Genomic DNA, 27,746 nt, shown 5'->3' with positions numbered 1-27,746 from the left:
CGGGTCCATACTGGGATCAACTGGAGGAACTCCGAAGCCAGGACAAGAGAATATTCCAGCAGTGCTAAGGATCTGGCAGACTTCACATGTACGTGCTGTGTGCGTGAGCCGACGTGAGCCCTCAGTAGTCACCGTGTTCTCCCACTCACTGAGATGTGCCTGCGCAGTGCCAGCAAGGACGCCGTGGGGGGCCTTCCTGGAGCTCAGGAAGTGAGCTGGGTCTCTAGTTGGCAAATTATGACCCACGGCCAAATCCAGCCCAGTGCCGGTTTCTGTAAATAAAGTTGTATTGGAACACAGGCACACCTGTCGGGTCACGTATCGCCTAGGCAGCTTTCCACCACACAGGCAGAGGTGAGCAGCGGCAGCAGAGGCCAGGTGGCCTGCGAAGCCTGAGATATTTACTATGCGGCACTTAAAGAACAAGGTTCCCACCTCTGAGTGGGACCAACAATTTTCTACTGCAGGCGATCCTCGGGCACTATAAACAGCAGCGGCCCATGAATAAAGTCGAATCACGCGATGGGACCCTCAACTCCTTCCCAGTTTGCTCTCCTCTTGGTGCCAGCCGAGAGGAGGCCCCTGGTCCTGGCGCAGCTTTACGGCATCCTGCACTGCCTCCCCCTTAAACAAGCCCAGGGCAGCCTTCAGACAATCATACAGCCAGGCGTTCACGGGGCCACCCTGTGCTGCACGTCTGTTGCACAGTCAGCTCCGGCTGTGACAAACACCACCTGCTCTCCAACTGTGATCTAATGTGGAGTCTCCTTTTAGCAGAAATGTGCCAATATTAACAATGACTCACTAGAGAAAAACTTTAAGTAAATGACACGTGATAGACAGGCCAAGTGCTTGAAGGCGGTGCCGGCGGCACGCAGGGGATGGGGCCAGAGAACGGAGCCGTCACACCCTCGTGGCCTCAGCGGTGGGCTGGCCCGGGATACCAGGTCTCGGGAAGCATGGCTGGGTGGGGTTCCAGCCCCTGAGGGCTTCGCTCAAGTCCTTACAGGGAATCCCAAGCCAGTCGGGCCTCTCAAGGGCAGGCGATGGCAGGGAAAGCCGAGCTCCCCCGTCTGGGGGGATGTTGAAGTGGGGGTGCCGGCTTTACGAGGCGAGCTGGGAAGACTTCCCTGAATCCCCCCTGTGCCCTCATGAGACCGTCACATGCACGACACTTCTGCTACTAGATGCGGGGTTGTCTACACCGAGCGATTCTCTGCAACCCAGGCTGGTTGTCCTGCAGCTTAGCTCACTTCTGACACCGTCTGCCTTGAGATGGTGTGGACCCCACAGATGAAGGGCTCCGGCCCACCAGGCGGCCCCCGCTTCAGAGGCCGATCCAAGTCCAGGCTGTCACCCGGGCTTCTGACCGACTGGCTGGCTGTCAACCAGAGGCCCTCATGACCTCCCACCCACCCTCGGTGCATTTGCCAGAGTGGCTCACAGAACTCAGAAAAACAGTTCACTCCCTAGACCATGAGCGGGTTATCAAGGCTCTAAGTCAGGAGCAGCCAGATGGGAGCGAGGCAGAGGGCGGGGGGAGGGTGCAGGGCAGCAGCCCTCTCGGGGAGCCACTCTCCCCTGTTTCCCCAAGGGCACCAGCCGGGAAATTCTCTGAAGCCTGTCCTGCTGCGTTTTTAGGATGGTGTCGTCATGTAGGCATGATTGATTAAATCATCGGCCATTGGTAATTGTCAACTTCCCACCCCGCTCCCCTTCCTGGAGGTCAGGAACCCACTGATCACGTGGTGGGTGACCCGGGTGACCAGACCCCATCCTTGGGGTCCTTCCAAAGTCACTCATTCACCCAAACTCAGGTGTGGTTGGAAGGGCCCGTATGGTCACAGAGGGCACCCCTGCAGCTCTGCTCCTATCACCCAGGAAATTCTGAGAGTTTGAGGTGCTCTGTGCCAGAAATGGGGACCAACAGCAAATTACATGTTTCTTATTATGAGTCACAGTATCACATGCAGAGAAGGTAGGGTGACATTTGTGGACCAATCACCTTGGGTGTGGTGTGTACGACCGGGTGTCTGACTTTGGAGGTGCAAAGACTTCGGGGGGCCTGCAAGGTTTGTGCTTTGCTTCATCTCTGCATTTAAACCCCCTCCCCCACTTTCTGCTCAACAGGATGGGAAACAAAACAGAGGCTAATCACCCCCAGAATGAAAACGACCCCTTAGCAATGCTCCAGGGACCCCCATTTCCACAGAGTGGATGACTGCTCCGAAATGGATGGGGTTATGTAAGGGGATTTTCACCATCATTTCACCAAATTGTTGCTCAGATGGTGTTGCAATTTTCTTCCAAGGGAAAAAGAAAATGCTAGTTGATGGCCTTGATTATTGAAACACAGATTTGCAAAACAAACTCTTCCTTCCTCCAGGAAAGTGACCTTATGGTGGCTGCTGGGAGCACATGGATTCTGAAGGGGCCAGTGGAAGGGACACAAGCTGCCCACTCAGGCTCACAGTCTCAGTCTGGAGACTCACCAACTTTTCACCAAGACTGTCACGGCACACGTGCCACACCCACTGTTCAGTGACCCAGTCCTGACTGGAGACAAGTGTGAACCATCAGACCAAAAAACGGTGTCAGAAGTCACAGGCCATCGTCCTGAGTCCTAGCCCTCCTCCTGCCATTCAGGAATGTAGTCCAGTCCCCAGCCAGTGGCTGAGAGAGATGACCCTTCCGTGGAGGACATGCTCCCTGCCCATTTCCCTCCATGTCCTTGTCACTGAGGTGAGATCTTGATGCCTACAGAAGGAATGCAGGGCTGTCCCTTGCTCCAGGAAGAAGCCCACCAGACCCGATTAGCAAAGCCCTGCTGGAAAGGCGGGGCTAAGGCGCGACCCTTCCATCCCGTGGAGGGTCTCCACTTACCCTCACCAGCTGCTGTGGGAAGGGCCCACGGGAATTTTCTGGCACGTTGATGGGGGGAATAACCCAGTCCCGTTTCTGACGTCTCAGCCCGGTGGACCTCTGCTGCTGGGGCCATGGCAGCAGCATGTCGCTGGGAGGCTGCGAGGGGTGCAGAGCTGCACTCTTCTTCCCCTTCTGCGGTGTGATCTGGGGGCAGCGAGAGAAGAGACAAAGAAGTCTGGTCAGGTTTTGCACAGAGGAAAAGGCCTGTGTTCAGAGAATCTGTCCTATCCTAGGTCTGCAGAGACTGGAGGATGTTGGCTACATGTTAGGGGAAAAAACCAAGCAAGACACTCATCTACACAGTGAAATGAATTACAAAAGTCAATGGGTAGAAAGAAACCATAAAAGAAAATATAGTTGACTGTTTAACCAGTATGGTGGGTCAGAGCTTTTAAATCCCAAAACAAGGGGAAAAATCACAAAGGAAATGTGATTAAAATCACATTTTAATTTAAAACTCTTGTTTATGAAAACATATCCTACAGGTAACTGATGAATTTGGAAGGCATGATTTACAACACATCTGACAAAGGGTTAATAGTCTCATATATAAAGAGTTCTTACGAATCAATAAAAAATTGAGTCTTTTTTATAACGGGAAAAGGATGTGATTGGATAATTAACAGCAAAATAAAGGACCGATAAACTTGTAGAAAAGTTCCTGTCTACCAGTAATCAAATAATGTAAATGAAAGGAATGTATCTTCCCCTTCACCTATCAAGCTGACAAGATTCAACAAAACGAACCTTCTATACTGAGAGGCATGGTGTGAATTAGTCAGTAGAGGGTGATGGTTAAGGGTGTGGGCCTTGGTGTCAAACGGACCTGGTGTCTTGTATTTATGTGCATCCGAAGATTCATGTGGCCTGGGGCAAGTCCTTTAACCTCCCTACATTCCAGCTGCTTCTTGTATAAAATGGGGTGGTTGTAGCCCTGAATTCAGAGGGTTGCTATGGCAATTACACTGATAAGAGCCCAGCAGGGTGTCAGGCGACTAAACGTTGACTGCACTGTCATCAGTGGGGGTCACTGACCACTGCTGGGGCTGACCCCAGCCCCCCAGTTAGTGGTTTGCCAGCAACTATCAAGAGCCTCAAAAATGGCCCTCACTTTTGGCCCTATAACTCCACAGCTGGAAATCCATCCCAAAGAAACTATATGTGGACAAAAATGTCCTTATCAAGATGTTGATTACAGATATCTTTATAATAATATGCATATAATAATAAAAATACTAGAAAAAGATCTATGGATATCTGACAGTAGTAAATAATAGCTAAATGCATTATGCTATGTTCATATTGGGATATTATGCAGTCATGAAGCGATGTCATAAATAATAATAAGTAGACAATTGGCACCGATGTATATTGAGTCCCCGCTTTTTAAAGGACAGAGAAAAGATCAGAGGGAAATACATCAATATGTAGACTCTGGTTTTATCTCATCATTGTTGAGTTTATAATATTCCTACTTTATTCGTTTCTGTATTTCTGAATGTTACAATGTACACGGCTTTCTATAATTAAAATAGCCAGCCAGCAGAATGCCATGCATAGACACGACATCTACGCCTATGTCAACACCGTGTGGCCAGCCTTGGTGCCATTCTCATGGCTGAAGCTTGTCCACTCTGAGTCCCAGAGCCGGGAGCACGTGAGGGTCCACGCGGCCGAGACCGAAGCCAGCAGAGGAGAGGACGGAGCCGGCTGGAGGCTCCCCTGCCAATCCCGGTGCGGTCCCCACCCTCCAGCTGAGCTCCAGGTTCCTTGAGGACCCCAGGGGGCCTTTTTAAAATTAAATTTAAAATTTTTTATTAAGGTATCATTGATATACACTCTTATGAAAGTTTCACAAGAAAAACAGTGTGGTTACTACATTCACCCTTATTATCGAGTCCCCCCCAATACCCCCTTGTAGTCACTGCCCATCAGTGTAGTGAGATGCCACAGAGTCACTACTTGTCTTCTCTGAGCTACACTGTCTTCCCCGTGACCCCACACACACCATGTGCACCAATCATGATACCCCTCAATCCCCTTCTCCCTCCCTCCCCTTTGGTAACCACTAGTCCCTTCTTGGAGACTGTGAGTCTGCTGCTATTTTGTTCCTTCAGTTTTGCTTCATTATTATATTCCACAAATGAGGGAAATCATTTGGTATTTGTCTTTCTCCACCTGGCTTATTTCACTGAGCATAATACCCTCTAGCTCCATCCATGTTGTTGCAAATGGTAGGATTTGTTTCTTCTTATGGCTGAATAGTATTCCATTGTGTATATGTACCACATCTTTATCCATTCATCTACTGATGGACACTTAGGTTGCTTCCATTTCTTGGCTACTGTAAAAAGTGCTGCAATAAACATAGGAGTGCATCTGTCTTTTTGAACCCAGGTGGTTTTAGAATTGCCCTCTGTGGACAGAGACCCTTCCCATTCCCTTTTGCCAAAACACTACAGAACAGTAAGTGTTAAACGCACATAGACAAAACTGCCTAATTGATGCAAAAAAAAGTCTTAGATCTGTCCCAAATGCCCAAACTTCAAGTTAGATCAATGGAAAAATCCATCTGGACAAGCCACATTCCGGGGGAGACCCCCTGGGGTTCTCCCCCAGCTGCCTCTTTGCATTCGAGAGTTGGCAGCAATTAGAAATCCAAGGCTGACGGAGGTCACTCCCCATCCTTCACCGGAACGGAGCCATGGGAGGCGCGCGGATCCCTGGGGGCCGAGATTTCACGGAAATACGACCTTATAGCAACTCTATTCAAGTCAGACTCACGGAGGCATGCTGCCTCGGGACAAATGCTCAGTCTGAGCGATGACACAGGGAGGGCCATCCCTAGGCTCTCGATGCCTTCACAGAACGGGGTTCAGGCTGGTTCTGGCTGCTCACTGTCCCCCTCAGCCAGGGCCCAGAGAACTGCGGACCAGCCCACAGGAGCACGGGTGCCTCGCAGGTACTGAGCAGTCCGCGCAGCCTCCCCTGGACCCTCCTGCCTCCCATTCAGTAGGAAATGCCACCTCCTCACTTTACCCTGGAGGCAACAGGGTGACCTCAGAGAGGCCAAGTATCTTCTGGAGGTCATTAGGTGGAGGCAGCTCGTTAGGCGGAGGCAGGATCTGCGCCTGGATCAGAGCACCGGGCTGAGAGCCACCTTCATTTCCGGGGTCTCTGCCTGCGAGGTCGCATCCGGTTTCCCGGTCCTCATGCTAGGTGTGAGAAGGGCTGGGCAGAAACTGATATTCCCATTGAAGAGCTGGGCAGCCTGCGCCCAGGGCGTCCATGACAAACCCCAGGCTGGGGAGAGATCGCTGAGAACCCAGCAGCCTCAGCTTTGAGGGAGCTTGTTAGAAACGCAAAGTCTCAGACTCCACCAGGGGTTTATTACCTCTCAGGTGGGGCTTGCTGCCTGTTTAGGGAGCCCTCCAGGCCACTGACGTGCTCCACAACCTTGATGGGTGGGCTCTTCAGGTCCACCTGAATAATTAGGTCCACCTGTCCCCAGGTAATTAGGTCCACCTGTCCACAGATACCTGCCTCAGAAGGGGCAGGGTTAGCGTTGGTTCTCAAGCACATCCCTTGAGGGCAGCCAGCCAGGCTCTCAAACTTTGCAAAAGATGACCAAGAGCTCTGGCCATAGCATGACTTCTGGGAGGTGGGGGGCTTGCCTTGTATCTCCCCAAGTGATGGTGTCACAAGCACAGGTTTACCTCACCTGCTGATGCTTGGGCCCCAGCAGACACTCACTTGGGCCCTCTGAAATTGACTCAGAAAACTCTTTAAAGGGTTTTCATGGAGCCATTTAAAAAACTTTTATCTTCATTTGCTAAGGATGAGCTTGCATGGCATTAATTTCCCTAGTGTTGTTTAAATAAATTGCGCATATTTGCTACTATTTTAAAGCTGTGAGACAAATGTAATAACAAAATCTGGTGAAAATCAATGCCAGATCTGCATAGGCTTCCGCCTGGAAGATGCACCCACTTCTCTGAGGAGAAACGTCATTGGCGATTAGCTGCTGCTCGGATAGAGCAGGCGTGTTCTTCTGGACACACATTCTTGGGCCCATTCAGAACGTGGCATATAAACACGGATGCGTAATTATACTAGTTATAAATAATGCTTCTGGTTGCTTTCAAAAATACATCCTCACACATGACACCTGTTGATTTTCCCAGGGCATTCCCATGTTCTGTATTTCTGAGCAAATGAGAGCTGAGTGTTGGGTGATCATATGACTGACCTCTAAGCTACTGCCCCTAAAAATTGTATGTGTGCATGTGCACATACAGGTGCACACAGGCACATGCGTGCATGCATGTACACATGCACATGGAGGTATATGTGTATGGGTATGTGTGCACACAGGCATGCGTCTATGTGTGTTTCTGCATTATACACACATGCATATGCACACATATGTATGTGTGTATGGTTTTGCATATCACCGTTTTCTCAAAACCAACAGCCTGGCGCCATGATGGCTAGCCAAAACCCATCACTGGGTGATTGTAGACGGACATTTTAATGCAACCCTTAGGTCTTGTAACTGGTTGGGTCAGGGTGGGTCCTGGCTGCTGAACTGGCTTTTGGATTCCAGCCAAGCTCATACCTGCAGATTTTTGGAATGAAGAAGTCCCCTGGTTCAGCCGTGCTCTCAGTGGGCCTCTAGGAGGATCGATGCAGCTAAGAGGTTCACTTCCTGGAGCTGCAGACAGCTTGCAGGAGCCCTCCACGGGATGCCCCCCAGAGCCCCACCCTCAGCACAGCCGGGTCCGGGCTCTGCTCCCACACCCATCCCGTCTTGTGTGTTGGGGCTGTGCGCCTGGCCCTGCGGTCACACAGAGGCCAGCTGTGCCCTGGGTGGTCCAGCCCCAACTCCACATGTGGTCTGCCTGGGTTCGCCCCTCTTCCTGGTGCCCTGAGCACCTGCCAGGCTCAGACAACATTCCCACCGTGCACTGGCCACCCTGCTGGGCTCCCTGACCTCATCTGTGCCCTGTGCACATGGCGGCTGGAGCAAGCTCCCCCAAGTGCTGCCTCTAACCTCAGGCCCAGATACTGAGGGCCCCCACGTATGGGCGCCCGGTCCCTGGCTCTCTGCTCCCGCCTGTCGGGAACCCCCCATGTCCTGCCCTGGGGGCGAGGTGCTCTCTCAGTCCCACCTTGCTGGGAGTGGTCGTAGAGTCCCACGGGCCACCAGTCGGCACGGAGCAAACTCAGAGGACACTGGAGTGTGGGCTCCGCATGTTTCCTGCCTGGCAGCAGAACTAACAGCCCTCCCCACGCCCTCAGGCACTCACACGGCAGGGCAGGGGGAGCCCTGGTCAGAGCGATGGCTGCTGGATCATGGGGGTGGGGGGCGGGGCAGGCGCCATCCTAGGGGGACCACCTCTCCACGGGGCATCGATCAGTGCACAGCCCCAAATGGGTAGGGCTTCAGACGGGCACCCATCTGGGGAGGGCAGAGATGCTTCATGGAGAGCGTTATGCCTGGACAGGGTACTGAGGGGTGAAGAGGAGTCTGCCGTGGGGAGCGAGGCTGGGAAGGACTGGCCAGGAACGGGGCAGGCATGGATGTAGGACAACACAGATACCTGGACAACCAGGGGGACTACCTGGGGGATGTGTGGGTGACACAAGGTGACGTCCAGGGAGGACCAGCACATGGCTGTCAGTTCAGCTCTGCTGTCAGGTTCACGGTGGGGAGAAGCAACACTGCAGGTTGGGCCAGAGTCCCAGGGGAAGAGAGAGGAGAGGGTAGTGTGGGCTTCAGCAGGGAGACCTGGGGGTGGAGCCTGGCCTGAAACGAGGCTTGTGCTCAGAGGGGTGGGCTTGGGGAGCAGGTGGCTTAGGGGTATCCCATGACCTTCCACCGCAGGTGAGAGAATCAAGGCATGGGGAGGAGAAAGAATTCACCCAAACCCCTGGCTGCGGCGGGTGGGGGAATGGTGCCCAGGAGGGCAGCGGTGAGCACCCCTGCACTTCATTCTGGGTGCCCGAGGCGGGGCTGCATCCACCCCCTCCCTTGACTTCCTCCCAGGGCTGGCGTGGGAGCCCAGGCTGGCGATCAGAGCTCGGTGTTCCGCCGGGCCAGGGTGGCCTCCCCAGGGACACATGTGATCCCCAAGCAGGGGCCTATCCTGGCTGCTGGAGGGGGTGGGCTCCCCGCTCCCAGATTAGGGTCTCACTGGGGTCATGGTCTCTCAGGCTGTGTAGCCACAGGCCCACCTGCCTCCTGGCCCCTCGTCTCGTCCCTTCCCTCTGAATACCCAGTCATGCCCCCTGCTCAGGGCTGCATGCAAGCTGGTTTCTGCCTGGACCCGCTCCAGGGTGGCTGCTCTGGCCCTTGGGCAGTCTGGGCACCCGTGGCCTCCTGGTGGGGCCCCGGTCATGCCTCCTCTGCCTCCTCCCCTCCCACGGACTTCCCTGCAGGGCTACCTGTACCAAGAGCCTGGCGCACACTGTCAGGTGCTGGCTGTGGCCCCCACGTGGCCAGGTGGGGTTGGCCTGCATGCTATGCGAGTAGCTGGTGGATGGAGGGGTGCACGTAAGCTCAGGAGGGGAGAGCCCAGAGGTGGAGGGATGGGGGGTTCCTGACAGGCAGGAGCAGACAGCCAGGGACCGGGCGCCCAAAGATGGTGTTTGACCCGGAAACAGCCTCCCCTGGATGTTGTGTGATTACCGACACCTCCCCACCCCCCGGGGCCCTTGTCCTTGTGCAGCTGAGCCTGGGTGCGGTGTGCTGGCTTTCTGGACCCCCTGGAGCCCTGGCCAGCCAGAAAGGGTGTCAGGTGGGCTCCCATAAGGGCGTCTTTCAGGGGCCTGGACTGAGCCACAGTACCTCTGTGCCCAGTGCACACCCAGGGGTGCTTCCCCAAAGGGGCGGAAGACTGCGTTGGGACGGGGGGCCTGGGGAGACGCGTTGGGACAGACCACACAGAGGCCGGTGCTCCTGTGGAGCCCTAACTCTGCCTGCTTCTTGACCAGCTCTACTTACAAAGAGCCCCTCATTCCAGGCCGCCGCCCAACCCCGAGGCTCATCGGCTGTGCACGGAGCTGAGATGGGGGCTCCCTGAGGGGCGCTTCCCCACCTGAGTCCTCACTCCTTCTGGTCTCAGCTTCCCCACTCAATGGGCTGGATGGACTCTGTGCTTTGGGGCCACGCCACCCAGACCACTGGGCTGTGGGCGGTTTGCTGGGGCATGGCTGTGGGGCGTCGGCTCCACTCCGTATTTTGGGGAAGGTAAGCGGTCTCAGTGCTGAGTGACACAGACCCGTCACGGAGTCACTGTGCCCGCGGACCTGCCTTGGTGAAGAAAAAACCTCTGGCGCTTGGGGCCTGCTTGGGCGGGTCCCCTTCTCAGATCATGTCCTCCTCTGTGTATGGCAGGTGGCGGTCTGGGGAGGCTGGAGAGGTGGTCCCGGCCTTTCTCTCTAGGCAGGTTGTCTGGACCAATCTCGAAGGCAGGCATCCTCTCTTCCAGGGATAAAGTGACAGAGCCCTTACAACGAGGAGCACAAGGCTATTATTTTAGGGAAAGTGGTGAGAGGTGGCTGGACACAGCGAGGACAGCCTTCCGTTCCCCAGGACGGCGAGGCCCGAGATTCATGCACAGGCTGCATGTCAGAGGGCAAGCCGACACCTTCCCCGCCAGGCTGCCCCCCACGCGCCTGCTGCCCCTCCCCAGGCTCCTCAGGTGGGGGCCTCCCTGAGCTCCCGGCCCGCTTGCTCTCCCAGCGGAGGGTTGTTCTGCATCTGATCAGAGTGTAACTGCGAGTGGCTTCTGGGGAAGGTCTTCAGGGACTCCCCAGGATCGGGAAGAGCTGGGTCATCTCCCTTCCATTGTTGCTCAGCGAAAGATGAATAATACAAAATTGACCTGGGGCAGGTTTTAAATTAGTACCTTTTTTTTTTTAAAGAGAAAAAGAGGAAAATGATGTTGGGGAAGACTCTAATCATATGCACCTCCTCCAATCTATGTGCAAAAGTTATAATTTATCATATTTTTCTATTTTCTAGCCATGCATCTGTTAGGAACACAGAATTAGGCAGAGCCAGATATGAACACCAGCTTTTCAGTAAATGGGCCGACTCCTAAAATACTCTGAGGTGATGGTGAACTGGGAGCGTGACTGATGGGGTCTGCTTTCAGTGCAGAGACTCCCCAAGCCTCTCTTCCCTGGGGAGCCCTCCCTGCCTCCTCCGCCTGAGGTGGGCATGGATCGCTAGCAGGGGAACATGCAATGACTTCAAATTTCCTTGAGATAGGGGTGCAGATGACGGGTTCCCTGCACCCCTTCTTGACCTAACCAATCAGGCCCTGCAGGGCGGGGCTCAGGGGTCTGCGTGGTGGACATGCTCCTGCGTTGGCAGCCAAGTGCTAGCTCCCTGGTGGGTGCAACCATGGGTGAGGGCCAAGGTGGGTAGCAGGCAGGATGGGGAGCAGGAGCGGGTTCCCCAGCACAGGCCTTTCCACAGGGGTGTCCTGCTGTCTCTGCTAAGGGTGGTGGGGAAGGTGTGCGTCCTCTGTCCTCTGAAAGGCAGCCTAGCAGAAGTCATTTCCTTCAAGAGGAAGCTTAAATTTGGAAATTACTTCAAAACTCCCAGATGCCAGATCCTGAGCGCCTCTCTAGGGGGAGCCCAGCAGCCCCCACCTTTGAGGATGGGATCCCAGATGCAGCCTGACGTCCCCGACAGACAATCCCACACAGTCGCCCCGGGCTGATCTGGTGCTTCCGTAGCACCTTAAATCCCCCCTTTAGAGAAAACAGCGTGGGCACAAATACACCTGATTCGATAAAAGCAGTTCATGGACATGCCCAGGTTTGTCCCCTGTGGGACAAATGCCACCTGGGCTCTGTGACCTGACATTTGTGAGGCCTCTTCTTGATCAGGGGCTCGGGTCAGCTTCACGGAGCACACCCTCACCCAAAAGTGATCATTGGCTTTCCCTACCCAAGATGGGGCCTCTTTGGGAAGGTGCCCTGTGTAATCTAACGTCCCTGATGGGCGTGTGGCCCAGGGGGCCCCTAATGAGGAGAGGCGGAGCCTGTGGCTGGGATTGGCATGAACAGATGGTAAGGAGCGGGGCCGGGGAGGAGGACCTGGCAGCTTTGACCTCCCTGATCGTACCTGCCCTCCTGGCTTTCTGGCCGGGCAGCCCACGCGGCCCTTTTGTCTGTGGTCAGTGTGCGGGCACCACAGGGCTTTCCCTGCATCTGGGCGCACGGGGGAGGGGAACGTGCTCTGCCGGCCGATGTGGGGAGAAGGGGGGCTCAGGGTGGAAGGTTCTGGGGGCTCTGACACCCAATGTAAATCCATGGTCCCCTTTTGTGTCCACAGCCATAAGCCGGTCCCCTCACTGACAGCACACAGCAGCCGGCAGGGCATTCCACTGGCACCTCCCTTGCAGCCGGCCTGCCTTTGACAGCGCCTGGCCTCTGGCTCTCCAGGCACCTGGGGACTCTTACGCACAGAGTGGCCTCAGGTCTGTTTATGTACGCAGTCTCATCTGACTGTTTTTGGATGGCTTTAATGTTTGGGTAAATAGGTGGCCAATGCCAGCCATAAAAACACAACTTGGAGCCTGGTGTTCCAGGATCCCCGATTTCACAGGGCTCTGCAGCAGAAATGAAACCCTCGGGGAAGGACAGGCCGTTTCTGCCTAGTGGACTAAGACAACTCCTGTCAGAACAGGGCGGGTGGACTAAGTCCCCAAATACCAATGTTATCTACCCCTCCTTCCACGTCTCTGATTCACTGATCTTCCCACTTGCATTGCTTTCTTACAGTTTGGGTTAAACATGATTTTATAAAGGAAACAATGCTCTCCCCACCCCCCGACAACCACATGTCAGACCTGGTACTGATTTTCATGAGGATAATTATATTTCTTAAAAAAAAAAAGAGGCATGGAAACCAGCACAGACAGTTCTTTCCGCGACCTCCTACTTTCTTTTCAATATGCATTTGAAAAATGGCACGTTTTGCTTTCCTGAAAGCATGTATATTTAAAATAGTTAACCAGGGTGCTCTCTGCAGCCTTCTGGCTGGTTTCCATGGTAGCTGGGGATGGACAGAATAAAATGGTATTTAACAAACACACAAAAAAATAACAGAAAGATATGTCTGTTCTTCAACAAACAGAGCATGCGAGCCACTCTAAGGAAACCTCCGTGTGAGTTTGTCTCTGGAAAGGCGCTTTGCAGGTTCCCTCCATCCACATACTACTGGGGGGGACGTGACGCCTTCACACCCGAAGCGCTGCAGTGTTTCTTAGCTCCAATCTCTCCCAGAGGAGGGATCGCTCGGAAGATTCCCATAGAAATCATACAAGAAAGGTCTCCTGGGTCCCTTCTTCCTGTGTCTGTTTGGAGGGAGAGTCTCGGGGTTGACACTTCCGTACAGGCTGCCTGCTGTGTGAGGCGGTGACGGGACCCTGCTGCCCCGTTCACTCACGTGTGACAACTCAGAAGGCAGGGCACCATCCTGCTCACACCTGGGAGGGGTCCACCCAGAAGTGTGGTGACTGGCCTGGGGGGCTGGGGTCTGAGCTCTGGCCGTGTCCCCTGCCTGAGGTGGCCCTCGGCCCCTGCTCCTCAGCTGGGGAGGGTGAGCATTGAAATCACTGCTGCCCTGGCCCCCAGGCCCACTGTTCGCCGGGCAGATGGGCTGTGGCTCCGAGGGTGTGTGCAGCCCTGGGGACAGTTTGGATTGGGTCCTTGGGGCAGCTTTGCACAACCACAGATTGGCATCAAAACCACGTGTCTCTTGATGAATATCTTTAAGCTCACCCCCAGCACTCTTTAGCCTTGTGTCCCTGCAAATAGGTAGCACACCAAACTGCACAGCACCGGGAGTGGCAGGAGGGGGTGGAGCTGACAGGGCAGCTCGTGGGTGTGGACACTGTCGCTTTACGGGTCATCGTCAAGGTCACCAGCCACGTGCAGGAAAGTGGGGAAAGGAGGCTCCAAAATGTTTGCACAAGCCCCAGGGTGCGCACGTGTGCATGTGTGTCTCACTACCAAGTGCCCAGCCATTCTCACTGCCCTGGTGCACCACGACCCCCAGTGCCTGACTTTAGTCCGGGGTCTCCGCACCACGGCACTGCCGGCACCGGGACTGGGTCAGTCTCGGGGTGGGGCTGTTCCAGGCCCATGTAGGGAGTTGAGCAGTAGCCCTGCGGTATATCCACTTGATGCCAGCAGCAACCCCACCTCCCAGCAGCACCCCTGCCTTCCTAAAAGCACTGTCACCTCCCCACCTGCGACACCCAAGAGGTCTCCAGACTTCTCCTCTGAATATCTTGGTTGAGAACTTGCTCTCGAGAATCAAGAAAATTATGTTTAGCTAGAAACATCTTAAATGAAATTACTCTTCAGTTTATAGGAAAAAATTTCCATCACGATAAAATAAAAAAATTAAATTAAATTAGCAAATTAGAGCAAAATGTGTTACTTTTTCCCAGAGTTGTTAGTGGTCAAACTGAAGGCAATTGCTCACGCTGGTGTCAGCTAGTGTGAAAACGGCCAGTTTCATGTGGTGGATGCTTCTGGAAGGCTCCGGCCGGGATGCGTGTGGCTTTGACCGGCAGCCCTACCTCGGCTGGACCTCCAGCGACGTGTCCCAGAGGTGCCCAGGGGGCCCCCTTGCAGCCTGTTCTGCCCACAGGCTCCAGGCCGGCCATGTTGGGCCCCAGGTGTGCCTGTCCTTTTTGGGTGTCTTTCTGTGGCCAAATGTGCCCGTGATCACTTTATGTTGTTTTCACATAACATCTTCCTCAGAAATAAGAAGGATTTTATTTTTTAATGCAGTGTCCTGTGGGAGCCAGGGCCTTGGATGCAGCCAAACCCGTGTGGGTCTGGGAAATGCGGCCTCATTTGTACACGACCACAGAGGGCGGCTGGGCTCCCCACACTCCCGAGGCGGGGCCTCCGCGGGGCGCCCAGCACACGCACGGCCGTGTCCACACCAGCCCCGCCCAGGACCCTGGTGCAACCAGACTGGTGGCTGAGTCTGGACTGCTGGAGGTCCGGGTGCTGTGCCCACCGTGCACGCCTGTGCCATCCTCACGGGGCTACGCTCTCGAGGGAGGCGGTGGAGCCCGTGATGCGCCTGTGCCCCTCCCGCCATGCTCGCCCTCTCCTGGGGGCTGTGGGGGGGGTCTCACCCCGGGATGGGGAAGCCCAGGCTGGAGGAGGCCTCTGGGGCCCTGTGGCCGATGCTCGGCTTGTCGGGGCGGAGGGGAGATCAAGGCCCAGCAAGAAAGGCACCTGTGCAAGGCTGGCTGGGAGGCTGGCTGTGAACCGCAATCTCCCACCTTCGGGGGCACTGCCAGAGCTGCTCCCCACCAGCCCGGTTTCTCTCTCAGGGTCACCAGGTGCCAGGTGCTGGCATGGCGGCCCCGCAGAGAACAAGGCCGGCCGGTCGCCTGCACAGACTCAGGTCCAGCGGGAGAGGGACTGTCAGCCCCAGCTGTGCCCGAAGCTGAGGCAGGAGCCGCAGGCATCAGCTGCCCAGGGACTGCAGGAGACTCGCCACGGAAGCCAGCACCTGGAGGAACGTGTGCCGAAGCCCTGGGGCGCGAGGGAGGCAGCCAGGGCCTGCGAGGTGCCGGTGTGGGCTGGGGAGAGGCAGGAAGGGGGGCTGGTGCTGGAAGCCCGAGTACAGAGGTTCTGGGGGTCGGTCCCACCCCACAAGGGGACGAGGGTGTGGGAGGGGCGGGGAGGGGCCTCTTTCCTTTGTTCAGCGTGGCAGCACTTGGGTTTGCTCTGGGGGGAAGGTCTCTGGGGAGACCGTGTCGGAGAGACAGCAGCATGGCGCACATCCCCGAGCAGGGGCTGGCCGGCCCTGCAGCAGCCCTGCCCCGAGCCTGCGGGCAGAGTGGGTGCATGTGGTGGGTGCGGGTGGCACCCTGCCCTCCGATGGTGTTTAGATTTTCATGAACCAGATGCTGGGAGTCGGAGGTGAAGGACCCAGGAGGCGAGAGGGAGCGGGCACTGGGTGGCGAGCCCCCCAGGACGGGGCAGTGAGCGAGTACGGAGGCCTGGCTCCCAGTCCAGCCGCTCCCCTCAGCCTTTCCTGCGCTCGCCACCAGGCAGGAGAGCAGGCTGGGCGCCGTCTGCAAGGGCGCCCCATTCTCCCTCCCTGGGGCCCCAGCACACCCTTAAAGTAAATGTAAAGGCCTAACCAAGGGCTGCCTGGCTGGGGACCTGCCTGCACCTCGCCCCGTGTGCTGCCTGGGCCTTCCCTGACCCCTGGCCTGGTTCCATCCCCTCTGTCCCCAATAGTAGCTTCCTCTCCTTTCAGGTCTCAACTCAGATGTCACCTTCCTGACCCCTGGACACAGCAGAGTGGAAAGCTGTGGTTCATTTGGGGACTTTACTTATCCACTGACATCTATGGTCCACTGCCCATCACAGGGGAGGTGGCCACGACCTCAGCCTCTGGGAGGGAACAGCCTCTGCCCAGAAATTTGTGCAGGTCTTTGACGTGCAGAAACACACATAAGTATATGGACTGCACATTTCTCCTGGTCCCCAGGCGACCTGGTGCGGGCGGCTCCGTCTGAACCGGCCAAGGTGGGGGGCCGTGTCTGTGGTCGCAGCCGTGTCTCCCACGGAAAATAGGTGCCCTGCATGGCTGGCTCCATGCTCGCCGCTCACACCACGGCTGGATGGGAGCTGCGGCTTCTCGGCTGCTCGAGGCCATCTTCTGGAAGGGGCAGGAGGCTCTCTGCTGCTCTCCGAAGGTGGCATTCCGTTCCTCATGTGACCGGCTGACCTTCTGGCTGCTTTTCCAAGGTGACATTTCACATGTGATGCCCTTCAGTTAAAACTCCTGAATCTGGGGTGCTGAGGTTCAGGCATGGGACCCTCATCCCTCTGGCTGCTTGGAGAGGACTGGGGGCATCTGGAGCTCTGGGTGGGGTCCCTGGCTCGGGACTGACATCCCACCTTCAGGGATTACCTGGGGCCTGTTTGCACTCTGCTGGGGTTGGGTCCCAGCTCAGCCGGAAGGCACTGCCACACCCCTGCTGAGTGAGGGTCCCGGGGTCACCGAAGCACCGCAGAAGGGGGCCTGCCACAACCGACACTCATGGTCTCAGCTCCGGAGGCCAGAAGTCCTGCATCCAGGTGTCAGCAGGGCTGTGAGGGAGGCTGTGTCCCAGCTGGTGGCTGTCCTGGGGCTCCTCGGCTTGCAGAAGTGTGACCCATCTGTCCCCATCTGCACGCAGCACTCGGCCTGCATGCCACTGTGCCCAGTGGGCCCTTCCTGTAAGGATGCCAGTCCTATCTCACCTTAGGGAATTCCACCTGCAGACCCTACTGGCAAATACCGTCCCACCTGAGGTCCTGTAGGGTAGAGCCTCAACACAGGAACTTTACAGGGACACAGTCAGGCCCACACCCCTGGGAGGCAGGACCCCGGGGAGAGAACGCGCCTCAGCCCCTGGGCCTGGTGTCTGGGGTGTTGCTCCGCAGAATGTAATCTTTTATAAATGCTGACGTGGCCCAGGATTAATTTCATACACAACGGTTTCTTTTTTGCAAAGTATACCCGCAGGTCCTTTGCCACTTCCAAATGCTACCCAGCCAGTCTGATGACAACTGTGTGGAAAACTTTATCTTCGGTATTTACTGTTCGGCCGGAATATGGTTGCGATTCCTCAGGGGCCATTCAGCACTCCTGTGGGAAATATGTGACCTCATTTGCATTTTCTAATTGAATTGCTATCAGCTTTCTTGCAAGACTGCACAAAAAAAAGTTCCTCCAGATTCTAGCATCGCTTGAATTACCCACAAAAAGCAGCCTTTCAATAGTTGCTAGGAGAGGACGGGAAAGGGGGGGAAAAAGTCGCCAAAATTTTATGTTCATGTGACTGTAAAGCTGTCAGTTATGTTCAACTCTGCAGAGTCACTGCCACGGTGACAGGGGAGGCTGCCCTTGAAGGAACCGGGACATAAGAGGAATGAAAGCCACAGACCGGGACATTTGGGGGTCCTCCGTGGCGGGACTGGAGGGGTTTGCTTCAAAGCTCCTTGTGGCAAGGGCTTCCTGGGACTGTCAGCACTGCAAAGCACACCTGTGAAGGAGGTCGTTTGTGCCTCTAGAACCTTCTGCCAACAGTCCCGTTCTGTGTCCCTCTAAACTCCTCACTTTCTGCAGACCCGGCCAGGAAACCCTCTGCGTGCATTTAAAAAAAAAAAGTTTTAAAATTGTGAATTATGAACTACATGCAGAAAAGAGCTTGAAACAGTGAACAGCTACGTGAGGTCGCGGAGTGACCGCCTGTGCCCCCCTGCCCTGTAGCCTGTACCCTGTATTAATATAGACACTATACAACCATTTGGAAACACAGAGATCGCCGTAGCTTGCCGGCCATCACAGGCAGGCGGCAGGCCGGACTGGGCCCTGTACTCGCTGACCTCTGCCCTGCAGCGATGCTCGCACAAAATCAAGTGTCTGCACCGTGGGCGTTTGACAAAGTTTGTTAGATCACTTATGTGACAGCGGTGACTTTTGTTCTATGGAAATTGTTCCTTCATGAAGATGTTTTAAAACAAACATTTCCCGGGCTTGCTTTTCTGTCCCCTTCATTTATCTGAGCATCTTGCTCTAAACCACACCGTTTTAATTATTATAGTTCAGTGGTTCTCAGATGGAGCCATTGTGGCCCTGAGACCCTCGGCAATGACTGGGGAGCTTTTGCCTGCCGTGGGCGTGGAGGTCTGGGGCACTGTTAGACACCCTGCAATTGCAGGCCAGCCCCACTATGGAGAATGATTCAGCCCTGAATGCCCGGCTCTGGACCTCTGCTGTGGTTTCCTGAGATGTCTGGATGTCCGAAAGACCAAGTCCCCACATCTTTGTGTTGTTCTAGACCATTCTTGGCCCTTTGCTTTTCCATTTGAAAATACAAAGTCAGCTCTTTACCCTTCTATAAGCAAGCAAACAAAAAATAATGCTGGGATTTTGTTGAGCTCAGAAACCTTTGGGGGAACCGACAATCACCACAACGTTCAGCCTCTAAGGTATGATCTGGGCAGGTCCTCTGTTCTCAAGGTCTTTAACTGCTCTCAGTGCGCAATGGGAGGGCCTAGAATGTTCTAATAAATCATTAGATTTATTTCTAGGTATGTGATCATTTTTAATGCTACTGTAATTGGCATTTGGTTCAAATTTCCTTTTCTAACTATTCCTGGGCTTTGGAGGTACAACTGCTTTTAGACCCAGCACCCTATTAACCTCACTAATTCCAGTAAATATCTACAGATTGTTTCAGATTTTCTATAGTCACAGTCAGATAAGCCACACATAATGCTAGTTCTGTTTATTCTGACCTATTTTTCTTGTCAGTCTCATCAACTAGCTCCAGCAGGTGACGTAAGGGTGTAAGAGCATCTCTGTCCTATTTCTGATGTCAAGGAAGGCCTTGGCTATCCCAACGGACTGGATGCTTAGTGATGGCCCCCTTTGGAGATGGACAGCCCCTTCTTGGCCTAATTTGCTGAATATTTTCATGATGAATGGAAGTTAAATTTAACACTTGCTAATGAGATGATCACATGATGTGTTGATTAATTTTCAAGTGTTAAATCAGTCTCGCGTTCTTGGAACACACTGATCTGGCCAAGATCTGTCCTAGGTAAACGTGGCTGGATTTGAGTTTGTTAACATTCTGCTTAGGTTTTTTCCTACCTATTTACAAGCAGATGGTCGTATAAGACCTGCTCCCTCGCTGTTCTTCTGAGGTTCTTTCTGGTTCTGGGCATGGAGCCTGTTTGGTTAGAGGGTGAGCCCTTTTGTGCGGCTCTCTGGACAAGTTTATCCACTGAGATAAAGCTTTAACTCCTTCTCGCAGCTTGAGTAGAATTTAGCAGTGGTGCCATCACAGCGTGGGCATTTTTTTTGTGACAAGGATTTGAATTTAAATTTTGTTGTAATAATGTAACAGCTTAGATTTCCTTCTCATCTTAGCTTTGGTAAGTTGTACATTTTCTTATATATATTTTCATATCTATTGATATAAACTGTACATAACACCTCAAATGATCTTCTAATGACCGTGAGATTGGTCGTGATGTCCCCTTTTCGTTCCTGGTAGGTATTATCTGCAGTTTTTCTCTTCTTAGTCTGATCAGCTTAGTTGTTTAAAGAGCCAACTTTTGTCTTTGTTGACTCTACTAGCTTCTATTTCATTATTTCCTCTTGGTTTTACTAGTTCCTTCTTTTCACTCTGTGTTTCCTTTCCTGTTCTTTTTATAAAATTCCAAGACAAATGTGTAGATTGTTGATTTTCTGTGTTTCTTAGGTTCTGGTATCTGCATTTAAGGCTAAACATTTCCATCACATATGACCTTACCTACATTCCAGTAGTTTTGCTACTCGGTACAAAATATTGTCTAATTTCCATGTGATTTCTTTTCCACCCAAGGCTTAACGAGAAAGCTTTAACTTCTGAATCTATGAGGATTTCTCAGTTATCTCCTTTGTCATTCATTTCTAGCTTTATTGCTCTGAGGGGAGAACACAAACTGTGTTTTGATTCTAAACCTCTGAAGTATGTCGAGACTTGCTAGAAGGCTGGGCTTATGGTGAGTTCTGTAATTGTTTTGTGTATACTTGAAAATAATGTGACTTTAGCAGTGCTTGGTTTCCATGTTTTATGTACGTCTCAGGAAGGCCAGACTTACTGATTCAGTGCCTCTCATTCTCCTTCCTTAGAGATGTTCTGTCTGCGAGCTCTGTTATCTACTCAGAGATGTCTGCTAGAATTTACCACTGATTGCATATTTGTTTATTTCTCTGTTTAGTTCTAAAGATTTCTGTATAAATATTTTGAAGTCATATTGTTAAGTGCACATGGACATAGGAATCTTATATTAGCAACTTTCTTTTGATGATGATTTGCCTGTTTTTCCCCCCTATTCTGCTTTCAAATTTTGTGTATCTTCACACATTTTACACGTACCTTCGGTAAACTGCACAGAGTTGGATCTTTTTAATCTAATCTGTCAATTCATTTTCTTTTAATTACAAAAGTTAATCTATTTCATTTATTATAAAATAATACATCTGTAAATCCACAATCTTACCCAAAGAGAAATACATAGCTCATTTCTTCCTATTCTTCACTGTTTTCTCACATTTTTTAGATTGTTTTGTTATTCTGTTTTGCCATCTATTACATTAGAACTTAGATGGTCTTATGCCTCTTTCTGTTTTAAGAATGTTCATTTCAAAATTTATATTGAAATTAAAACGACAAATTATATTATTTAAAGCTCTTTTTAAAGAAAGATTGCCTAAATAGGGAGATGAGAGGAAGTGAAAATATTTAAATGAGAAATACGTCTAGGATGGAGGGAGATTTCAGCAGCCCTCTGCACAGCACCATGCCACCATCAAGTCACCCAGCTAGTAAGCTGCTGCAGAGAGAGCATATCCTTCATATACAACCTTGTCAGAATTATGTGCAAATGCCAAGAGAAAACATACATCTGTTATGGTGACAGATATACTTTTAGCAATTTAGCCCAACTTTAGGCACTCTGTAGACTTTAAGTAGCTCCTGAAGTCAAGACTTAATTCATGACCTAGAATATTGTCTGTCTTGGTCCATGTCCCATGCACACTTAAGTAACAGACCCACCCCTGTGACTCTCTCAGTGGCTTCCCAAGACCTTCCTTAAAACAAGGGTCAGTGTCTCCTCCACATATCCTATTAATTTAATACTCCCAGCATCTTCCAGGACATGAAGCATCCTGGTCCCTCTGACTCCACACACCCCATCTCAAAGTTGGGGCCATTCTCTTTGTGAATCTGAATCACCTGTTTTACATCCCACCGACCATTATAGTCATTATTCATTGGTATTTTCCCATCTACTGAATCTTTGTATGGCTTTTCATTCTAGGCTTTTACCTCCGATCATCTTATCTTTGCTTAAAGAAAACACCTTCTGACAGATTCTTTCAGTTTCTGCTTGTTTAAAAATGTCTTTACTCAATGTTAGTTCTCAGAGGATGGCTTTACTGAATAATAGAATTCTATTTTCTTTTGCCACGTTAAAAATACATCCATGGTCTTCTAACCACCAAAGCTCCTGTTGAAAAGTCAGCTGTAGTCCAGTTGTTACTCCTTCTAGGGAGTTGGTCTTTTCTCTCTGCTTTCAAACTTTTCTCCATGACTTTGTTTTTCAGCTGTTTTACCATAAAATGCCTGTTGTGGTTTGTTTGAATGTTTGTGTCACTCCCCAAACCCATATGTTGAAAGCTTAGCCTCCAACAGTGGGGTGGCATCAGGAGGCAGGGCCCTGGGAGGTGATTAGGACTGGATGAAGTCGTGAGGGTGGGGCCCCTGACGGGGTCAGTGCCCTTAGAGAGGGTCCCAGGGGGCTTGCTTCCTTTCCCTGTTTTCTGCCTTGCGAGGACACAGGGCCAAGTCCAAAGGCTGCAGTCTGGGGGGGCCCTCGTAGGGCCTTGAGCTTACTGCCTGTCCAATCTCAGCCCTCCAGGCTCTAGAGCTGTGAGAAATGAGTTCATGTTGTTTACAAGCCAGCTGGTCTCTGGTATTTTGTTAGCGAAGCCTGAACAGACTAGGACGGTGCCCCAGCACAGTTCCCTTTATATTTATCGTGCTGAGAGTTTGTATGGCTTCTTGAATTGATGGCTGAATGTCTGTTGTCAGTTTTGCCATTCTTTCCAAATACTACTTCTGCTCCATTTTATCTCTTTCCCTTCATATTCTAAACACAGGCATGTTGAAACTTCTTACTACTTCTGCAATATCTTACTTTTTTTTGTGTTTTCCTTCTGTATATCTCTTTATGCTTTAGCGTGACTATTACTTCTGATATTTTTTGCTTCATGAATTCTCTCTTCAACCACATCTAATCCGCAGGTATATCTATCCACTGAGTTAATTTTGTTCATTATATTTTTCAGTTCTAAATAGCCCGATTCATTCTTTTAAAAATAAGCATTGTTATTATAAAATCTGTGTCTGATAACTTTATTACCTAGAGGTACTGTGGTCTTTATCATTACTGTTTCTGGTATTTATTTATCGTGTCTTGTCCTTCCCATGTGCCTAGTCATTTTCAGTGGAGTGCTGGACATTGTATATAAAAGAAGATAAGTATAATTTGAGGCCTGGCGAGGTATCTTCTACTGGGAGGATTTGGCCTTGCTTCTGGCAGGTGCCTAGGAACGTCAGCAAGCTGGCATCATCCGAAGCCACTCATACAGTGTGACATTATTCAAAGGCTGGCATCAGTAAGAGCATGTGAACTAAGTGACTCAGCTGCCCCCACAGACCCTCTTCTCTGCCCCCCGCCCCACCCCAGGCACCGCCTGCTGAAGGCCCAGTGGCTGTGATGACTCCTGGACTCTGTGTGCTGCAGCCATGCCGACACAGCAATAGGAGTTACTGTTTCCACATTCATGCGGCAGGGCTCTCATCGAGCCTAGAACCTGTGTGATCTGACACGATCTCACTGACATTCCTGAGAAGCTATTACCATCCCATTTTCCGGAGCAGTACACCTCAGAGAGGCGGTGTGACTGGTCCCCAAACATCAGCCAGGAAGCTGGAGAAGGCCTGACTACAGCTCGTACCCCAGGCAGTCAGGCTCCTTAAGGGTGAGGGGCTCAGCCCTAGAAAGTCAGTTTCACTCCTTCCTGGAACACTGACCCTCCTAAGCAGCAGATGGGCTGCAGTCACATGGCTTTGCTCCCCTCTCTGCAAACTCAGACAACGACAGCACCCGCTTCCAGAGATGCGGTGAGGACTAGAGGAGTGGACACCACTGAGGGCAGGCCTAAGCGGGACCTAGGATGTCAGGACAGGGGACTTTGGTTTGAAGTGAGAGGACACAGGGAGCCACCAGCAATGGGCTGGGTGGGCTGCAGAGGGTGCCTGCCGCCTGCACCGTCCTGTGCATGCACTCAGAGCTGCAGCCCCACAGTCACCTCCCGCCAGACTCATCAGGACGGAGCCTGAGACCCGGATCTGAAGCCCCTGTCCTGCCCGCTGGTGCTTCTAAGGCCAGCCTGACGAGGGGCTCAGGTGAGCGTGTCCTGGAACTATCTGACTGCAGTCATCTCCGCGGAGGGTCAGGGATTAGCTGCACCAGAAACCACTTCATCAACATGCCTGACAAAAGGGATCATTACATTTCCAATTAGCGCCTTTTATCTGAGGCCGACCATGGGCTTTAAGGGGCTCTCCTCTCTGCTCACAGGGGGCACAGTTTCTGCATCACAATCTGGGCTGCAAGCCCTACCGCAGCTGCACAGCCTTCAGCCCACTGGCCTGCCTGGAGGGAGGGGCCCCCTAGTGGGACAGGGTCCTGGGAGCTGCGGGACCGGCCGTGCTGTTGCTTCCTCACCAGCATGTGTGTCTTGTCATGATCACCAAGGAAAGATGGAAAACCACGCCCGTGTGTGTTAGGGTCCTCAGCACACCCAAGGTGAGGCGCACGGCGTGGTGCCCTCTGCTGCTGGGAACGCGTCTCAGTGCCTGGCTCGGCAAACTCCCAGGGACACTTCCTGGGGGGCTGGTCAGTTCATCCTAAGAGGGGAAGTCTTCCACCTAAGTCGCCTCTTTCTCTTTTCCAACCTGCTACCTGTCCTTTGTTTAAAAGCAAGACGAAATGAAACACAGGTCCCTGTCTTCCCAAAGTGGGTTCTTGGAAACACCTGTCTTTGCAAGATATTCCATGAAGAGGTTCCTTGGTCAACAGGTTTGGGGAAGCTTGCAGACGCCTCCCACTGAGGTTCACAAAGCCCATCAGTGGTGTAAGGTTCTGGGCAAATCTGTAGGAAGGAATCTGATGGACTTGGTTTAACCCTTTAATCCCCATGGGCCTTTGTCTGAGGGGACACCCATGGATGCTGTGGCAGGTGGCCTGCCTGGCTTCAACTGTTGGGTTTCCTTTGCCAGCGAACCGTGCACATGGCATCATAATAATACTGGTGATCCCTAAGGCCTCACATGACCAGTGAGGGGTTTAGCATGCGTTCTGCCTCCCCACTGCCTGACCCTTCAGGCAGGTGGTCATGGGCTAGCCAACCAGGCTGGAACTTCTCTGCTAATCTGGCCACCCCCATGCCTAAGGCCACCGCAGCTCCCAAAACACAGGGTGGGAAGACAATGAACCAGACCTAATTCCCTGTTACACACCTGAAACCCGATGCTCAGGAATTTGGGACTGACCAGGGGTTGCTGGGAGTCTGGCCCTGGATCTTGGGAGCATGGATGAGGGAGTGTACAGGGCCAGGCAGAGGTGGGCCTGGCTGGGTTGTGTCCAGGGGAGCTCTCTCTCTCTCCCTGAATTAGTATTGCACTAGCTTCTCTGGCTGCTTTGCATAGGCAGCCACGGGGCCTCTGTCTTCTCTCTAGGTCTTGGGAGCGAGCCCTGGGGCTGGGGGACACGTGGATACATGGAACCTTTGTTCAAAAAAGTTATGAAGGCTGCCAAGGTGACAGCAGTGTGCTAAACCGAGTGTAGGGCCCGTGCGCCTGCCCATGCCGGCCCAGCCTCAGGAAGGTGGGGAGGCCAGAGGGTCCTCTTGGACCGGGGCAGCCCTGCCCTCAGGAGGCTCTGGCAGAGGCTCTGCTGCAGTGACCTGCAGGAGGACACTCACCAAGCCCACCACGTGCAGTCACACCTCACCTTGTGTCCAGAGTGTGAGGACGAGGCCTGGGCCACCAGTAGCCGAACCACGGCATCCCAACGTTTGGCCGTCTGGCGGTCCCACGCAGTCACAGTGAAAGCCACCTGCTCGGAGGGTATCCACAGCTCCCGTGTGGCATAGACTGTCCCGTCCGTCCCGACTTTGAAGTCCATGCTGTTGGTCTCATATTGCGTCCCCTTGGTCCCCAAACAGCTGCTGAACTTGACTGCAAGAGGACGGAGGAGAGGGTCAGGGCTGGCCCGGCAGGCACTGGGGCCACACAACTACTGTTTCAATGGCAGCTTCTAGGTCTCTAACAAGCACCAGGAAAAGAGCCATTTAACTGCGTTTTCCACCTTCAGATATTGTGTTTTATCTCTACCACCTACGGAGTTAACTAGAGACCTTAGAAAAAGAAGAAAAAAAAGCAAAGGATGCACTTTCATCACATCTAACTAAAGCACAGCTGTTCCCCACCTCTGCAAATGCGTCTCCCTCATCACTATTGTCTTTGGAGTCTGTTATTGTGTGGTAGATGTTTTCTACCTAAAAATGGTCCCCTCGCTTGTCCCCCACTCTCCTGCATGAGGACCCTCTGCCCTCAGCACACTTTAAAGCCCCAAATAGAAATGGATCTATTTCTCCAGCCCAGAAGGCTACGTCGCAGGGAAGGAGCAGGGGGAAGGTGGTATTCTGAGCAGAGCTCTCTGGCCCACTCTGTTACTCAGAGAAGCAAGCCCGACATCTGCACCCTCTCTGCCAGGGAGGGCGGGGCCAGAAGCCAGGCAGCAGGGACCTGGGCACAGCGAAGTGCTTTCTTAGTGGACTGGAGATGGAGTTTAAGGCAGAGGGTCTACTGGGCACTGCTGGGCACAGACTCTGCTTTGCTTCCCAAACATTAATAAGGCACTGGATTGCCAGCCCTCCTAATGACTCCATCAGCCTGGCCATTTGCAACTGCATTGCAGAAAAGACACCCCCGGAGCGGCATACTCACTGGCACCACATTAGCGTGTGTCTCACACAAATGTTTCTGCAGCGGCCACCTAATGCTGTGGTGACTATGAGGCACCAAGAGCCAGTATCCCATTCCGCTGATAAAAACGATGGATAAAGTTACCTAGTATTTATAAAAATGTGGGTACCTCAGCAATTATGGTGGGAGGAATGGTGTTTTAAGCCATTTCACTATCACAGCTTGCATGATTTAATTACTATTTATTCTAGAAACTAAAAAAACCGCCTCACTGTTACATTTGATAAAGTGTTTTCCCCCTGCGTTCACCTTTTATTGTTGCTTGCCTTGGAATAACAAATAATGTGTATGTTCCCTCATCTCAAATACTTCACATTAGATATCTCCCCAGTTCCCGGCACCTTCCACTTGTGGGTTTAAAACAAAAATGTTTTAAAATGTGATGAAACCAGGCATTTCCGCCCTGTCTGGCCCGAGGGAGCATGCATATGTGCACGAATTGCAGAGCCACGTGCATGTGGGTCCTTGGAGGGATACAGGCACCCAAGGTTGAGTGGGCTGCCACTCCATGAAGTACCCCTGCCCACAAGGGAATAATTACATTTTTTCCAAGGACAGAAAAATTCCAAGCTGCTTTTATAGACCTGTTTGCCCCAATGGTAAACAAATGCAAATCAGTCACAAACTGAGTGGATCAATCATTCCTGATACCCCATTGTCACTGACAAAGATAAAAATGACAGTTCTGTGATTGCTCAGAGATCAGCACAGACAAGTAAAGAAGCCGCTTTGTTCTCTGACACCAACTTTCTAATAGCACTAATGCACCCGGACAGCGGCGGGGCGGTGGGGCGGGGTCCGGATTTCTCCGGGATTAAGTGGCAAAGCCTCTGCATTTCTTCAAGGATCGACACAGAGCTTTGGTGACATAAGAAGAGGCGTTGAAGCTGCTTTCAGAACAAATCACCAGCACCGGAGCCGCCCCAGTGGGAGACTCAGAGCACCGTCCCCAGGAACCAGCCTGTCAGACGGTGGCGGTCCCCTGTGGATGAGAGACCCTCAAGGACATTAAAGATGGTGCCATCAAAGCGGCCGTCATGTCCAACTTCCCAGGAACCGTGCCTGGGGGATAAAATGAGGGCTTCTCCGCAT

At 52.6% G+C, this 27,746-nt stretch overlaps 1 protein-coding gene across 1 annotated transcript in view; it reads right to left on the bottom strand.

Annotated features, from left to right (window-relative positions):
* Positions 1–27,746, bottom strand: part of CDH4 (cadherin 4) — a 471,142-nt gene that overhangs the window by 114,791 nt on the left and 328,605 nt on the right. The window contains exons 3-4 of the mRNA XM_036901831.2: positions 25,618–25,844; positions 2,884–3,069 (exon numbers count right to left, since the gene is read on the bottom strand). Coding sequence (XP_036757726.1) covers positions 2,884–3,069; positions 25,618–25,844 — 413 coding nt within the window. The remainder of the gene's footprint in view (positions 1–2,883; positions 3,070–25,617; positions 25,845–27,746) is intronic.

The sequence above is a fragment of the Manis pentadactyla genome, chromosome 5, assembly GCF_030020395.1.
Source record: "Manis pentadactyla isolate mManPen7 chromosome 5, mManPen7.hap1, whole genome shotgun sequence".
Taxonomy (NCBI): domain Eukaryota; kingdom Metazoa; phylum Chordata; class Mammalia; order Pholidota; family Manidae; genus Manis; species Manis pentadactyla.
This window is presented reverse-complemented; position numbering and strand designations above follow the sequence as displayed.